This window comes from Xyrauchen texanus, chromosome 44 (assembly GCF_025860055.1).
Source record: "Xyrauchen texanus isolate HMW12.3.18 chromosome 44, RBS_HiC_50CHRs, whole genome shotgun sequence".
NCBI classification, from domain to species: domain Eukaryota; kingdom Metazoa; phylum Chordata; class Actinopteri; order Cypriniformes; family Catostomidae; genus Xyrauchen; species Xyrauchen texanus.
This window is the reverse complement of record NC_068319.1, coordinates 30,849,858-30,867,131: the sequence shown is the minus strand read 5'-3', so window position 1 is coordinate 30,867,131 and position 17,274 is coordinate 30,849,858. Positions and strand designations below refer to the sequence as shown.

The 17,274-nt window shown below is 38.4% G+C and overlaps 1 protein-coding gene across 1 annotated transcript in view; it reads right to left on the bottom strand.

Annotated features, from left to right (window-relative positions):
• Window positions 1-17,274, bottom strand: part of LOC127637034 (sodium-coupled neutral amino acid transporter 9-like) — a 31,983-nt gene that overhangs the window by 13,388 nt on the left and 1,321 nt on the right. The window contains exons 2-10 of the mRNA XM_052117883.1: window positions 15,767-15,879; window positions 14,705-14,834; window positions 11,774-11,892; window positions 11,017-11,080; window positions 10,846-10,939; window positions 7,386-7,556; window positions 7,239-7,298; window positions 6,735-6,932; window positions 5,505-5,612 (exon numbers count right to left, since the gene is read on the bottom strand). Coding sequence (XP_051973843.1) covers window positions 5,505-5,612; window positions 6,735-6,932; window positions 7,239-7,298; window positions 7,386-7,556; window positions 10,846-10,939; window positions 11,017-11,080; window positions 11,774-11,892; window positions 14,705-14,834; window positions 15,767-15,849 — 1,027 coding nt within the window. The 5' untranslated portion in view covers window positions 15,850-15,879. The remainder of the gene's footprint in view (window positions 1-5,504; window positions 5,613-6,734; window positions 6,933-7,238; window positions 7,299-7,385; window positions 7,557-10,845; window positions 10,940-11,016; window positions 11,081-11,773; window positions 11,893-14,704; window positions 14,835-15,766; window positions 15,880-17,274) is intronic.

Genomic DNA, 17,274 nt, shown 5'->3' with positions numbered 1-17,274 from the left:
GTACCAAAGTAGCCGTGCTTTTGGCCAAGGGCACCAGCAGGATTTAATCTTGAACAATAAAGCTTCTGGTGTAGCAGCATTCATGTAACTATTGGCTGAAGCATTTCTTCCAGTAACCGTTCAGAACAGATGCGCTCTCACGCTAAATAAAGCTAAATGCACCACAATGAAAGGAGCAGAACGCAAGTGTCTTGAGACGTGTTATATCAGTTAAAGAAGTTCTTTTAAACTTGACACGGTGTCCAAATATGCAGCGACACAAGTGTTCACATGACACAGCACTAGCTGAAGTTTCTTAAAGTAACTGCTCAAAAAAAGACAGCTTTTTGTTTCAGTTGATTGTAGGTAAATTACCACTGTATTCAGCACTGTTTGTTCTTTGTGCTCGTAAATATCCTGATAATGTTTTACTGTGTGAGAAACTGCTCCAAATGATTCATTGAGAGAGCACTCTGAACGAATTGTACTGAAAATCGAGAGGCAACTCCAGACGCACAATGCGATGAGTACTTACAGGATTGGAACTAACAGTTGTGTTGCCACAAGAAAGCCACTTATTAGTGAGGCTAATCAGAAAAAAACAACTTAAATTTGCTATGGAGCATAAAGATTGGTCTGTGGAGCAATGAAAAAAGGTAATGTGGTCTGATGAGTCCAGATTTACTCTATTCCAAAGCGATGGGCAGTAAGAAGGGAAGCACATGAAGCGATGCACCCGTCATGCATAGTGTCCACACTACAAGCCTCTGGAGGCTGTGTTATGATGGGTTTGCTTCAATTGGTCAGGTCTAGCCTCAGCAAAGTTATGCAGCAATGAAATGAAGTCAGGTGTTTACCAGGTTATCCAATCAATGGATTTTTTCTTCCCTGAAGGCATGGGCATATTTCAGGATGACAATACCAAGATTCATCTGGCAGGAATTGTGAGAGAGTGGTTCAGGGAGCATGAGAAATCTTTTTCACACATGAATTGGCCACCACAGAGTCCTGACCTTAACCTTATTGAAAGTCTTTGGGACATGCTTGGAGAAGACTTTACGGAGTGGTTCGACTCTTCCATCAACAATACAAGATCTCGTGCAAAAATGTATGCAAGTCTGGAAATAAATTGTGACATTGCATAAGGTTGTCGAAACAATCCCACAATGAATGCACGCCGTAATCAAAGCTAAAAGGCGGTCCAACAAAATATTGGAGTATGCGATTGTTTTGGCCAGGCAGTGTGGTTATGTGTAGTACATGTCATGGGTTAAACTAGTACACTGAGTAGATGTTGGTGGCCAATGTTAAAACAAAATGATTTTGTAAAGTCTTTGAAGTCCATCCTGAATTAACTGCAGAAGTGCACATAGATGCATTGTCCGTTGTTATTTGGCTGATGAAGGCTTTAGTTGGCATTCATTTATTGTCTAAGTATTCCATTTTAAGAGAGTGAAGACCATCCAATAACCAAGATGATGCAGGCAGAGGTCAGTGAGGTGTTCAGCTATATCTGTTTACACAGCAGGGGGTATTTGTAGATGTTTCAGTTAACATGTTATTTCTCCTCTACTCTGTTCACCTCGGCACAAGGTGCTTATACACTATTGGATACTGCACGTCGTGCCGCGGGTAGTTCAGTGAGATGAACGGTGATGGTGGTTAAGTGAAACCTACCTGTGAACTAAATAAAGAGAATAAACGAAATAAACGTAGTGTTTATTTTGAATAACATTGGCCATACGAGTGTTGGAAAAATTAAGTTAATATCTGGACGCGGGTTACAGACCTCGCCAAAAAGAAGCACGCCCTTGCTGTCACCTTGGGGCTTGAGGGAAGAGCCCGGAAAAAAATGGCAATGGAAATACCTGCGGAGGATTTGGACAGTGATAACGGTATGGAAACGTTGATGACAAAGTTGGACGGCGTGTTCCTCAAAGAGGAAAAGGATCGCGCAATGAAGCTTATTCTTATTTTGATGGCATAACGAAGAATAGTTCAGTTTCCATGGAGGACTATAGTATTGATTTCGAACACCGATACAACTGCATGATGCTCTGCTGGCTTTTAAGCTATTAGACATGGCCTGTCTCGATGAAAAAAGCAGGCAGCTAGCATTGACGGCCTGCACAGAGTTGAAGTTTCCCTCCACGAAGTCTGCTCTAAAAAGAACACAAGTAAGAGGAAAACGGAGCGCAACTTTCCAAACTGGACAACTAAAGCAGCCATTACCAGGGACTAATCCACTTGATAAGTTCGGTAAGAGATCCAGATGTGCTATTTGCCAGTGTACATTTCATTGGGCGAAAGACTGTCCCCACAAGAAAACTGAACAAGTAAGAATAACTGAAGATGCCAATGTAGAGGAATGTAATATTTCATCGTTTACAAAGGCCGCCATGTCAGACGCAGAGATATTTATGACTGAATCGCTGGGATCAGCCATTATTGACACTGCTTGTACCCGTACTGTGTGTGGGGAGAAATGGCTGGAAAGCTATATTGATGGTCTCACCCAAGATCAAGTGAACCAGCTGATGCAAACAGAAACTCCCAGTTGCAGACCATTTCGATTCGGAGATGGGAATATGGTATATTACACAGGAATTATGAAACTACCAGCTAAAATAGGACTGACAAAATGCCAAATTGAAACTGAAGTTGTTAAGGTTGACATTTCACTTCTGCTGAGTAAAATGTCCCTGAAGGCGGCAGGGACTATTTTGGACATGGAGAAGGACAGTGAAGTGATGTTCAAACAATCCATTCCTCTTGAATTTACTAGTTCTGGACATTACTGTGTCGAGATCAGAGACAAAGAAACAAAAAAAGGCCAAACTGAAGAGGAAGTTCTAAAAGTGACAGATAATATGTCTCCAGATGAAAAACGTAAAGTCCTTCTGAAGCTCCATAAACAGTTTGGTCACTCGTCGGCAGACAGGCTACAGAGGCTCATTCACAATTCAGGAAATAATGACAAAGAATTCTATACTATCTTACAACAAATAGTATATGACTGTGAAATATCCCAGAAGTATAAAAAGACAAAACCAAAGCCAGTTGTGGGATTGCCCTTAGCTTCGGAATATAACGAGACAGTGGCGGTGGATCTGCACGAGTTGGAGCCAGGTGTATGGTATCTCCACATCATCGATCACTTCACACGTTTCAGTGCTGGAAACATTGTGAAAACAAAGAAGTCATCTGAAATTGTCAATTCCTTCATTCACACTAGGATAAGTGTCCATGGCGTCCCCCAGAGGCTGTACAGTGACAATGGTGGAGAATTCAACAACGAAGAGATCAGAGACAAGGCTGAAAACTTTAACATTGAGACAAAAACAACAGCAGGACACAGTCCCTGGAGTAACTGACTACTCGAGAGACATAATCAAACACTCACCGAGATCAGTCAGAAGGTCAAACGAGAAAATGGATGTGACTGGCACACTGCCCTTGACTGGGCCCTCATGGCTAAGAACAGTATGTTGAATGTTCATGGCTACAGTCCATATCAATTAGTGTTAGGACAGAATCCTAACCTTCCTTCTGTAATAGATGATAAACTACCTGCTCTAGAAGGTACTACTATGAGTGCTAGAGTAGGAGAACACATTTCAGCTTTACAGAATTCTAGGAAAGCATTTACTGAAGCAGCGATAAGAAGGGCACTACGTAAGCAGCTCAGACCCACAGATGACATGTATGTGACAGGAGACAAGGTATATTACAAAACAGCAGACTGTCTTGAGTGGAAGGGACCAGAGGTAGTTATTGGTCAAGATGGAGCTGTTGTATTTGTAAGACATGGGGGGACTCTTGTTAGAGTACATCAATCCAGGCTCTGTCATACAAACACACAGGGTCAGGAATTTCAGGATAAGCAACAGCAAGACGGCTAGTGAAAAAGGCAGCTTAAACAATGTAGCAGAAAGCTCAGATAATGAAGAAAACACAGACAGTGAACAGGAAAACATCAGCGACAGGGAAGTGAATACAGGAAAAGAGGTGTCATCCAAGTATAACACAAACTAAAACAGATCACAATGTTTGTGGTAACCCTGTATCTTCTACTGATGTGAAGTTAAAACCAGGACAGACCATAACATTCATGAAACAGGATGGTGGTGGTCTACAGAGAGCCAAGGTTTTAGGCAGAGCAGGCAAAGCCTCTGGGAAACACAAAAACTGGTGGCAGTGATGGTCAAAAGGAGTCTGTGGATATGTCATGTGTTGATAATCTTAACATTGAATCAACTGATAGGGAGAGTGATGCATTCATAACAAAAGACATTTCATTTGATGCAGCCAAACAGGATGAAATTATTGCTTATACACTATTGAATACTGCACGTCGTGCCGCGGGTAGTTCAGTGAGATGAACGGTGATGGTGGTTAAGTGAAACCTACCTGTGAACTAAATAAAGAGAATAAACTAAATAAACGTAGTGTTTATTTTGAATAACAGTTTCTTCATGTGTATTCCTATAGGCAAAATAAAAAAAACCTAGCCTAGACTAATCTAAACACTCTGATTCATAATTGGATTCAAGCACACAACAGATATGTCTCTGATCAGTTACAATGCTCAATGCTGCAAAACAACATTTAAGTGACTTTGTAAATAGAAAATATCTATGCGACTGAAGAATATCTAAAGGGAATTCTGTAACGGACACTTCACATTTAGTTAATTGTGGCAGCCGTAATTGTAATCTTGATTATTTGATCGATTAATTGTGCAGCGTCTTAAAATATGAGGTACAAGCACTTGTTTTAACTTCAGGTCAAGAAATACAGGATCAGCCTCTCCATTTCGTTTAGATTTTTGTGCCGTCCCACCCATGTAACAGTCCACTAATCATTGGCTGAGCTTCAAAAGATCGGCAGCAAATTTGGTTAAAGTTGCCTGAACTTTGAGCGTTGACCTGTGCACAACAGTACTGCTGTCGCCTCAAGGCTCGCTCCATAGAGTTCAATGCATTAAGGAAGACATATGAAAGGGCCTTTAGAATGCTGGAATTACACAGAAACTATTTGAAGTTCAGTCATGAAACATGGCACGAACTGATAGGTCATGTAATCGGTTAGCCAATCAACTAGCGTACTCTCTCTCTTTGTCTAACATTAACATTGCCTCAGTTGTTTGCCGATAGCCAATCTCACTGAAGTGTGCTACAAGAGCTTTTCTTCTGAAACTCTCCTCCTCATCACCACAAGTTCAAGGGGACTGTGTGTATGCGTAATTGTGCAGCAGTAGCATGTCCAACATGCTTCATGCAGCGTGTCTGCGTGTGTTCTAGCAGTAGAAAGTATTTGTAATTAATAGATCTAGCCAAGACCAAACCTACCAACTTGTCATGTACATATTAACATTGTAAATCATTTGAGAGTTGTCATAAGTGAAATAACTTTACAATGTGTTTACAGGTGATTTCATGATTAAACACATAAGACAATTTTGCTTCAGTCAGTTCTAGGATTTATAAAAAAAAAAATAACAAAATACAAAATATATTCTTTACCTGGAACAAACAATTTAGATGGTTCAAACCAGTGGAACTCCAGGTGAAATCCCAGTCGAGCAGCTTTAAGGGTGACCAAAATGATGAGATACATCACTGATATAGTGCCTGTGCAAAATCACAGTATTAACTTTTCATTAGTGATAGTACAAATACAAAGCTTAGAGATATAATTAGCATTTGTTTTAGCTTTTATCAAAATGTATTACTATAACTCAAATAATTGTTCACACAATACACAAGGAGCCACATATACAAACACCGCAACTGGTGTCCCACAAGGCTCAGATCTCTGACCTCTTTTATTCTCCCTTAACCCCAGATCACTCAATACATTAATTACCATATCATTCATTTTCTTACTATTCTAATGCAGATGATACAGCTGGATTTATCAAAACCCAAGCTGACGTTCATCCCAGCCAAATAACACCTTTGCAAGTTTGCACATTTCAATAGACAACACAACCATCTCATCAACACAGAAAGCCAAGACCCTTTCTATTTCACTGGATATTAATCTGTCAAACTCAAACACGTAATTCATGAACGAGTACCGCCTGCATTCGGCCCATGCTGACACCTTTTTTTGACGGTGTTTGAGTACCAAAGCATATATTATCCCAGTTTATATTGGCATTAAAATTGTACATGATCCGGTCACAAGTGGTCAGTTATCTCAAAAGTATTCTTCTTAAAACATCACATTTGATTACAATAAAAATAATTGGGAGAAATATTGTGTAGATTCTTTTATGCTCTCTTTTTCCATTTTTTTGCTCTTTATCATGAAGTAAATCTCTGATGTTGTGAGTAATGTATGCGGTCATGGAGATGCTACCCTCAAAATCCCAAGTGGCTACAGGAGATCCTTTTGATCCCAATCAAATATCGAAAAGGGAATTTCTAAATGACTACACAAGGTTATTCACTAGTGTCATAAATTACTACATGCATGAACTGCCAAATCCCTCCCAGTCTTTTATAATTAGTATTAAGTGGAGCGTATTGACATTTTTAATGCACTATTCCTGGTAGATAACTGCATGCTTGACTGTTGTTGTCTGTTATACTTTTTGTAAGGTACTCTTGATTTGAGCATCTGCTAAAAGCCTGCCTTAAAAAGACCTTGTATGACACATTTATGGTGCCGTTTTGTTTACAGTTAATATTTCGATTAAAATTCAAACAGAGCAATGACCACAGTATCTAGGCTATTAATGGCCTTACCTAAAAAGGTGAACCTGGCAAAGAACGAGGCAGAGCGGAAATTGAGCAGTGGCAGCAACAGTATGATGAGGTAAAAAGGGATGGTGTTGGTTTTACTCCACCAGCGGTCAAACACATCATGTCCTGTGCTGTTGTCACCCATGTAGAAAACAAAACTGTGGTTCTTGTTGGGATCCAAATCAGGATGCAGACACACCACTAGTGCAGGAGACCAGAAAACATGTGTTGTGTTAAAACTCATGTTAACATGAGAACCTGATAGTTCTGCCACTAGTTTTTTGAGGAGTGGCGACTAAAGAACTGTAGGGTTACTGATTACACATTGTTTTAATCATTACAAGGCCCATGACAAAGGTACTTCAGCGAACTTTAATTGTCTTCTTAATGTCACTTTGAAAGCATGAAAAAGCATTTATACATCAGACAATGCTCTAGAAGGTCACTAATGGTAGAAGATGAGCATTGGGTAAATCTTGACTACATTTTGGTCCAGAGAATGCTTACCTCTGTCTGTTCCATTCGTGCCAAACTCTGTATCTGATGTGCTGACATTGTGAGCATAGTCTGTGAGAGCAAAATGAATAAACATTTAAAAAAACATTTTGAGTTAATTGACAAAGGAATGAGGAATGTAAAAGAATAGACACTTACTGTAAATGAATTTCCCTGTGTTGAAAAGGAAGTTGGACATAAGAACCCAGTAAACCACCATAGCACCAATCAGTGACACCAAGGAGAATATGAGACTCGACCATTTTCCAAATGCCCCAAAGTAATATTTACACACATCAGGAAACTCCCAGTCTGAAGTATCTACATAGGCTGCAAAGAAAGAGCTTCATATTACATATAATCTATGCTAAACACTTGATAAATTGCTGCTTCAGTACTGGATCTATTGTATATCGAGTGCAGGGTTTGGGAAATAAATATTGTATACATTTTCTCCATAGTGAAACAGATTTATAGCGACAATGCATCAACCTTTCAAGACAGAACTATCATGAGCTCAGAGGCTGTTAAGCGATGACATATGCTTCTATAAAAGCGAATAAGTCAGTGCAGCACTACATTTCTCATTATCCACAATCTGGTCATTTTGTCTTTTATTGGTCAGTCTTGGAATAACGGTTTATTCATAGCCTTTCAAAGTCAAAGGTGAATCAAAAATGGCTCTTAAATGCTGTGTGGACATTGTAAAATGCTTGTTGAACAGCAAGTCTATCTGCACTGTATCGGTTTGAGATATTATTATATTGGTGAAATATATTGATTCATTTAAATTTTCCAAATAAATCTTAATAAAGTTGTGGAAGTATTTGACATTTATGCTTCATTTAAACCGCAAATGTAAAATGTGAATTAAAACTAGTGTCAGATTTGAAGGAGGAGAATTTTTGCATGTGTAAGGTGTTGACCAAAAAGTCATCTAGGCTCCTTAGAAAGCTTCCTCGCCTACTTTGGCTGCATTTAGAGCACTGATACATCCTTAATGATAGCATACTTGATTTCTGGTTCACAGGATCGAGGAAGGGGAAGCGATAAAACAAGGAAGTATTGATTGGAGTACTGAGAAGCACCCATAGAATATTGGACCATGTAACTGGTTTTTTTATTACTTAGTACTTATTTGATGCAAGTTTAAATATTTGTATGATTTGAGATTTTTGCATCCATAATAACTTTTGATGTTCAATATAACACCTGAATACTTTCTTGGAGAGGTTTTGGGTGACCACTTCAGCAACCAGCGATCCAAATGCTGTAACTTTTTTTATTGTAGAGTCAGAGGTGACATCCACCTTAGCCAAATACATTAAACTCAGTTTTTCACAATTCCTGACATTTAATCGTATAAAACATTCCCTGTCTTAAGTCAGTTAGGATCACTACTTTATTTTAAGAATGTGAAATGTCAGAATAATAGTAGAGAGAATGATTTATTTCAGCTTTTATTTCTTTCATCACATTCTCAGTGGGTCAGAAGTTTACATACACTTTGTCAGTATTTTGTGGCATTGTCTTTAAATTGTTTAACTTGAGTCAAACATTTTGGGTTTCCTTCCACAAGCTTCTCACAATAAGTTGCTGGAATTTTGTCCCATTCCTGCAGACAGAACTGCTGTAACTGAGTCAGGTTTGTAGGCCTACTGACTTGCACACTCTTTCTATCGGACTGAGGACAGGTCTTTGCGATCGCCACTCCAACACCTTGACTTTGTTATTCTTGAGCCATTTTGCCACAACTTGAGGTATGCTTGTGTTCACTGTCCATTTGGAAGACCTATTTGCGACAGTGTAACGCAGTTCAATGGAAAGGAGGCGGCAAGAACCGGCTTGACAATATAAATGATAATTTAATACAAAACTGAACCAAAAAGACAAACAAACAGGTGTCGGACAGCTACCCGTAACTCTCTCTCGGTCGCACTGCCGTCTCCGGTTGCCTTTATCCCTCTCGGGCTTCATGAGCCTAATTAGGGTCCGGGTGTGTGGAATCACAACCCGGCCCCGCCCTCCGCCCTGCCACACCAAGCTTTAACTACCTGGTTGATGTCTTGAGATGTTGCTTCAATATATCCACATAATTTTCCTTCCTCATGATGCTATCTATTTTGTGAAGTGCACCTGTCCCTCCTGCAGGACAGCACCCCCACAACATGATGCTGCACCCCCATGCTTCATGGTTGGGATGTGTTCTTTGGCTTGCAAGCCTCACCCTTTTTCCTCCAAACATGTTGATGGTTATTGATGAAACAAAAATTGAACTGTTCGGCCATAGACCAGAAGACATTTCTTCAAAAAGAAAGATCTTTGTCCCCATGTGCACTTGGTAATCTGTAATCTGTAACTGCAAACTGTAATCTGTCTTTTTTATGGCGGTATTGGAGCAGTCGCTTCTTCCTTGCTGAGCAGCCTTTCAGGTTATGTCGATATAGGACTTGTTTTACTGTGGATATAGATACTTGTCTACCTGTTTCCTCCAGCATCTTCACAAGGTCCTTTGCTGTTGTTCTGGGATTGATTTGCACTTTTCGCACCAAACTACGTTCATCTGTAGGAGACAGAATGCATCTCCTTTCAGAGCGGTATGATGGCTGTGTGGTTACTTAGTGATTATATTTGTGTACTATTGTTTGTACAGATGAACGTGGTACCTTCATGCATTTGGAAACTACTCCCAAGGATGAACCAGACTTGTGGAGGTCCACAATTGTTTTTCTGAGATCTTGGCTGATTCTTTTGATTGTCCCATGATGTCAAGCAAAAAGACACTGAGTTTGGAGGTAGGTCTTAAAATACATCCACAGGTACACCTCCTATCAGAAGCTAATTGTCTAAATACTTGGCATCATTTTATGGAAATGTCCAAGCTGCTTACAGGCACATTTAACAGTGTATGTAAACTTCTGACCCACTGGAACTGTGATATAGTCAATTAAATGTGAAATAGTCTGTCTGTAAACAATTGTTGGATAAATTACTCATGTCGTGCACACAGTAGATGTCCTAAACAACTTACCAAAACTATAGTTTACTAATATGAGATCTGTGGAGTGATTAAAAAATTTGTTTTAAAAATTTCTAAAACTAAGTGTATGAAAACTTGTGACTTCAACTGTACCATCAACAAAACTTTTGCCAGGTACAGTTGACATGTTGAAGAACAACAAAAAAAGAAAGGAAAAAGATTTTTACTTTGCCATTAGACTTCAATTAGTTTCATTCTGAGATACATTATTTCAATAAAGAAAAACATCAAAATAGTTTGAAACCTACTTTATGGTGCATTTTCTCATGTATTAAACGGAACGTTTTCTTTTTTTTTTTTCATATTTCAAATGATTTATATTAAATTAATTCATGAAACATAATGTTTTCTTACAGTTATAAGCCATTACTTTCTGTTTGCCACCAAGGTGAGAAATTGCCTTTAGTGTGAAAGGAGTTAAAACTGGGCAATGAAAAAAGAAACTCCCCATATTAACCTATTAATGGATGTGTGTTTTTTTTTTTAGAAGTGCTTCACCGAGTCCATATCATTCATAACATGAGCCTTGTGTTTTAATGCTGCAGTAACTATGAAAAAGGTAGTTGTGTATTGACTTACGTATTGACTTTGGGGACTTTAGTACTCTGTAACAGCAGTAAAGCGTCAACAGACCCATGAGCACAATAATGATGATGCCCAGAGTGAAGCCAGCCTTCAAAGAAAACAAGAGTGATAATCTTTAACTAAGCCTATAGTAAAGAAAATACACAAAAAAACACTTAAACTCACCTGTTTTATTCCCCAGGGTATGCTTAATATAGATGTTCCCATCATGGTGTTCCATATGGCAAAACTGCACATACACAAACACACAACTTCAGTAAAAACAAAAAGACAGGTAATGCCATTGTGTTTGTTGAGGTCTCTTTTTGTCTTTTCACTCTTCTATCACTCTAAACTCTAGTTAATGTAATCCTCTAAATCTTGCTCTTTGTATCATTACTTTAGTAATTATTTCTGGGTGTTCAGGTTTCGAGATTTTTCGATGTTAACATTCTTATTTGCATATTTATAAGGTTAATTCTAACATTGATTCGACAAGGACTGTTCTAATCACTGCTTGACCAACTGTGTAAATTTCGCCATGTAAAATCCCTCTGGTTGTCTGAAATGTCATTAATCATACAACATAAATAAGTCAATTCATCACTCCATTTAACACGTTTGCTGACACAGTTCAACTTGATATTAACAGTTTCCCTCAGACACTGAAACTAAAAAGCAAATGTATAAAGCACAACGATATTTAATGAGGCAAGAAATGTTTAGTATGTTTTTGGTTGTCTGTTGCTAACCAACTCTCGGTTACATTCTAACACCACAGCATAACTATGACAACGCAATTTGTGGATAGCAACGCAAAAGAGCTTCATGGCCCAGGTTGATAATTCTTTTACAAAATTACAGAAAGAATAAACCTTTGTCTAAACCCACACGACTCCAGTGTTAAACACATTGTGAAGAGTCTTTCTGAAGGTGGTCCTACATTGTGACAATGCTGGGGTTTTTGACAGCACTTTCTCCTCCCTGCACTTTGAACGCTGTTCCCAGAGGACTGTAGATATAGATGTCTTCAGGAGCCGGGATCACATGATCTGGAGGTACCTGAGGAAGATAAGACTCGTAAACAAAAACATTACATCACAGAGCCTCTACTAATAGTTCAATCAATGTTCTAGACCGGTGACCCTGCACTCAGTGTGGGCAGACACAAAACACTGGCCATTCTGTTCCTTAGTACCGCCAGCTTTCATAAACTGCCTCTATTCTTATTTGTACCTGCTTGATTGACAGTCTGCCTATCACTCTCACTAGACACATATGTTAGTCTTACAAGCTAAATATTCAAATACAAGGGAGTGCCAGCATCTATTGGTTTCATTTCGAGTATATAACACTACGGCACACCTTCAGAGTCATAAAACTAATTACAAAGTATTTTCTCATCACTGATAAGGATTGCTATACAACTATAAGGATTGCCCAGCCAAAATATTAAAATAGCAATTTAAAGCAACATATGTTTACCTTTCAAAAAATACTAATCATTTAATAATTCATAATTATTAATCATTATTAATAATATTTTTATTTAAAAAAAAAAACTATAATGTAACTCCATGAATATGCTCTGTCAACCTAACTTCATTCTTGCTATTTTAATAAATCTCTACAATCTCTACATCAGCAAGGTAATGTTACCTTGGTGACATTTAAATCAGCACAATTTGACAAAACTTATGCCAAGGACCGTAAATAGGATTATCCCCTTGCAAGGGACTCCCTTCTTAAAACATAAAAAGGCAGCTATATATTATCATCTCCTTTTATATTGTGCAAACCCCTGATCTACATGAAGATGTAGAGGCAATTAGGGCTGCAACTAACGATTAGTTTGATAAACGACTAAGCTAATGATTATTAGAATGATTATTTGACTATTCTGCGATTAATCATTAGCTCTTAGATGACTATTAACAGGTTCTATCAATAAACGTGATTACTAACAATAAAGACAAAATCATCTTTTAAAAATACCTCAAAATGACATTCACTGAATTAAAGGAAAAAATACTTTTATTAAGATTAATTCAGTAAAGAAACTCCTATTATCATCAAGTGTTTGTCTCGTTTTCCATTTAAACATATTTTAAAGTCCTTAAGAAAGACACATTTACTTGAGAAACAACTTCACCTTGCTTTCAGAGAAACTTGAACATAATTGAATTCGATTTTTTACTTGTTTATTCATCTGCCAGAGCAGTAAAGACAAAAACACACTTATATTCCAGATCTATTCTCTAAAAGCAAGTCTAAATATAATAATAGATTTATTATATTCATCATTCTCAGACAACAGATTCTTCTTCTGCAGCTCCTAAAGTAAACATATTTTAAAGGTGTTTTAGATATTTATATTGGAAAACAAGCCAAAACAAACACAAATCAAAAAAGTATTTAGTTGCGTGTATAATGGGCAAAGACTCTCACCTTTCTGTTCACATCGACCCATCTTTAACTCTCAATAGAGCTGCATATCGCAGATTTTCTTCATAAGATAAGATACACATGTATTATGATTCAGCAATCATGTTATAATCCAACTGAAGCAAGCGTGCAACAGAGTGTGCATCAGTCGGTGCAGTTTCAATCTCTCTCCCTTAGATCGGGACACTTCACACGACTCATAGAAGCAGCGCTGACCGCACAGAGAAATGACCGTTTCAGCGTTTATACTTATTTAAATGTCCTGCTTCCTTATTATTTGAACTTTAGTAAAGGCTGCATTAAAGATATAACGGTGAGTGTTTCCGTTAAAGACGCTCTGTCATGCAAGTTTTGCTTCAGTGGAACAGCAGCTCCAGCTCCGCTGTATTTCACAATGAGAGTGCTTCTGTATTTATTTACTTTGTATTTTTGTATAATTCCCTCTTACTTTGTGATGTACATCACCTGAAGCTGTTTTGAAGGTTTAGAGTTCATCTGGACTGTGATTGCAGTTCTGATTGATGGGAGAAAGAATTACACAGTGCTGCTCTCACGCGCCATCAGAGTTTAATGTGACCTCAAGTTACGTTAAATGAGAACAAACAACTATTCGACAATGGAAATTATTGTCAAAATGTTTTATTGTCAAAGTTGTTGATAACGTCGACTAAACATTTCATTCCTAGTGGCAATGCAGTACTGGCCTTAAATGTTGAATACTTCAATTCCATTAACTGGCCATAAAGAGCAATCCTTAAGGCTCTGATATACTTCCAGAGAATTCTTTCTTCGTTCAGGGGCAAAAAGAAGTTCTAAACAGCCGAGCAACGGTACACTGTTCCCTAACATTCAGACACCAGCCACACTTCTCTGTTTAGAAGTACATTTAAAAATGAGAATGAGTAGAATTCACATGAGGTCAGTAAAAGAAGCACTTGAGAGTATTTGATTCCTTTTGTGGACTAATTATAAAACAAAAAATTATGACATGGTCTTAAAAAATGTCTATGCGAACAATAGTACAGATGTAGGAAAATGTTCACTAGCTCGCTTATAACTCGCTAATGCACGCATGTATGTTCATGTAGAATGATCCTGACAGACTGAACAACGTAAACCGAATTAACCGTTATACTCAAGTAGGTGGAGTTTCAGGACACATCTACTGATTACGTGGACCAATGGCAGTAAGGTGTTCAGCAGCCAGTCAGAAGCTTTCCTAAAAGTTTACCATGGTGAGCTTTAACGAACCACCAAAGAAATCTCAAAAACACCTTCATTTTGCTCAGATTTTGTTTTATATGTCACACCTCAATGACCGCAGTAAGAGCGTAAAAACACTTATTCTGATATTTTATCTCCCCACACAGTACAGCTCATTATAAACATGTATTGTATGTGTACTATAATGTGGAATGTGACGTTGCACCAGCAGTTTGTCAGAAGAGCCAGTCAGACGGCCATAGTAATGAACTCGACTGCTCAACACTGACGCCGCAGCAGACACCCGCTCCTGAACATCATCATCCACAATATTCCTGGGCTCCACATGGAACGGCCTGTAACACAGAGCAGACAACATATTGAGCTCAGATTCATGAACTTCTCAGATAATAATACTGATCTAGAAGCTGTTTTTCACCCCACGCACTACAAATAAAATGGTTTCAGGCCAGCACAACCACCCAAAAAACCGTTGAGCTATTAATAGTCAAGCTCTTAAACGGCACAAGGTGAGTCTTGATGAACGCTGCATATAGCGTGACATCTTAGAAAGTATTTGTGAAATACCCGACTGGGTTCATTCATTGTCATCAGTGAAGGTAATTAATCCTGGCAAGCATCCTGGAAACCTCATTCAGCTTTGAGGGGCTTTGACTAGCAGTATTTTTTTTGTCTTAATGAGATTCATATTAGAGATTATCAAACAGAGACACGAGGATAAAGTGGGTGAAGCCCTGTTTACATTCAACACAACTTAAAATTAAAGGAACAGTTTGTTAGTTAATCATATATACACATCCTCATGTTGTTTCAAGCATTTATGACCAGAATAGAAGTCGTTACTGACTGAAAAACCTTTTCTCTGCCATAGCTCTCAAATCTCATTCCCTTATGTATATATTCAAACTTGTCATGAAAAGAATCATTTTGTCAAGTTTGATGTTGATGATGCCAAACACCATTGGTGCCCATTAGCATCATGACCCATCATGTGGCACAAAGTTTGAATACGTAACTACAAAAGAGATTTGAGAGTTGTGGCAGAGAATAACAACTTACATTCATCTGTTCCTCACACAAAGATATTGCATGACTTCAGAAGACATGTGCACAAGTCATATTGACAACTTTTATTATGTTTTTATGATGCTTTGTCCTTTTTAGAGCCTGACAGCTCCTGGTCATGTGTGCTTTCCTTGTATAGAAAAGAGCAGCGTGAATATCAATCATATGGGATTGACACATCAATAACGATATATTAATGTACCTCCTCAGTTTGGAGTCCAGTGAATCTGTGTAATACTCTCCAGTGTGTGCTAAACCCAATAATGGTTTACTGTTCTCATCCATGATGCTCCTCTTCTCTTATGGAGTCGTTACCTGAACAGACACACACACCAAAGAGACACATCAATATGAGAGATGGCAAACACCACAAAAACAACATCCTCCTCAAAAACACCAAACAATCAAACTCCTATCAGGGGAGACTAAACTTAAAGCTGAAGTGTGTTCAATACTTTCTTCTATCTCGTCTTAACAGGTCTATATTTTTTCTGGAAAAACTGTTTGAAAACTATGTTTATTTTTGCAACTCTGTTCAGTGGTGCAGAAATGACATACTTCAGCTTTAAAGATCTCTTTTATCTGGTCTTCTGTGGAAAACATAGAAACTGTTATTTGGAATGGCACTTTAAACCCTGAACAGACAAATGAACCACAGGATAAGAGGTTGAGAGATAGGTCACACACTCTCTCTAATGTATCACTTCACATTAGAGGATGCAAAAACAACAGCATTGAAATTCCTGACCTGTGAGTAATGTGAACACATCCGTTAGGACACTTGCATTTTAGGTGACAACAACTCACAGTTTGCCATCAAACAGATAAATGTGTTTGAAAAATAACACTGAATATTCTATTCAACACAAAGAAGTCAAAGCTATTTAATATAACAATGCATAAATCTATTAATCTGATTAACAACAAATCCTGATTTGTAATAAATACCCAATGTAATGCAAATAGATTATGTTTCCTGTTGTTTTGAATTGTGAGAAAAGGGAACAGAGGAGAAAGACGTTTGATTTGTCAGCAGATCATTAATAGTAATTATTGGGCTTGGGTATCTCAGCAAGTAAATGCGCTGGCCATCACACCTGGAGTCACGAGTTCCAATCCAGAGTGTGCTGAGTGACTCCAGCCAGGTCTTCTAAGCAACCAAATTGGCCCGGTTGCTAGGGAGGGTAGAGTCTCATGGGGTAACCTCCTCGTGGTGGTGATTAGTGGTTCTCTCAATGGGGTGTGTGGCGAGTTGTGTGTGGATCGTGGAGAGTAGCATGAGTCTCCACATGCTGTGAGTCTCCGCGGTGTCATGCACAACGAGTCATGTGATAAGATGCATGGATTGACAGACTCAGAAGCGGACGCAACTGACACTTGTCCTCCACCACCCGGATTGACGTGGTAACCATGCCATCACGAGTACTTACTACGTAGTGGGAATTGGGCATTCCAAATTGAGAGAAAAGGGGGATTAAAATGAGTTTTTAAATACTCATTACTGATGGGAAGTCCGATTCTTTTCCGCAAACCGGTTCTTTCAGACGGTTCGGTTTTAAATGAATTGTTTCAAAAAAGGATTCACCAGTTCATTTACGTCATTGTATAATGACGTCACTCACTATACATAATGCTAATTTGCTGGCGTCATAAAATACAGGCTCAAACACATTTAATAAAGCCATATGTAAGCGCATATTGCTGATTACT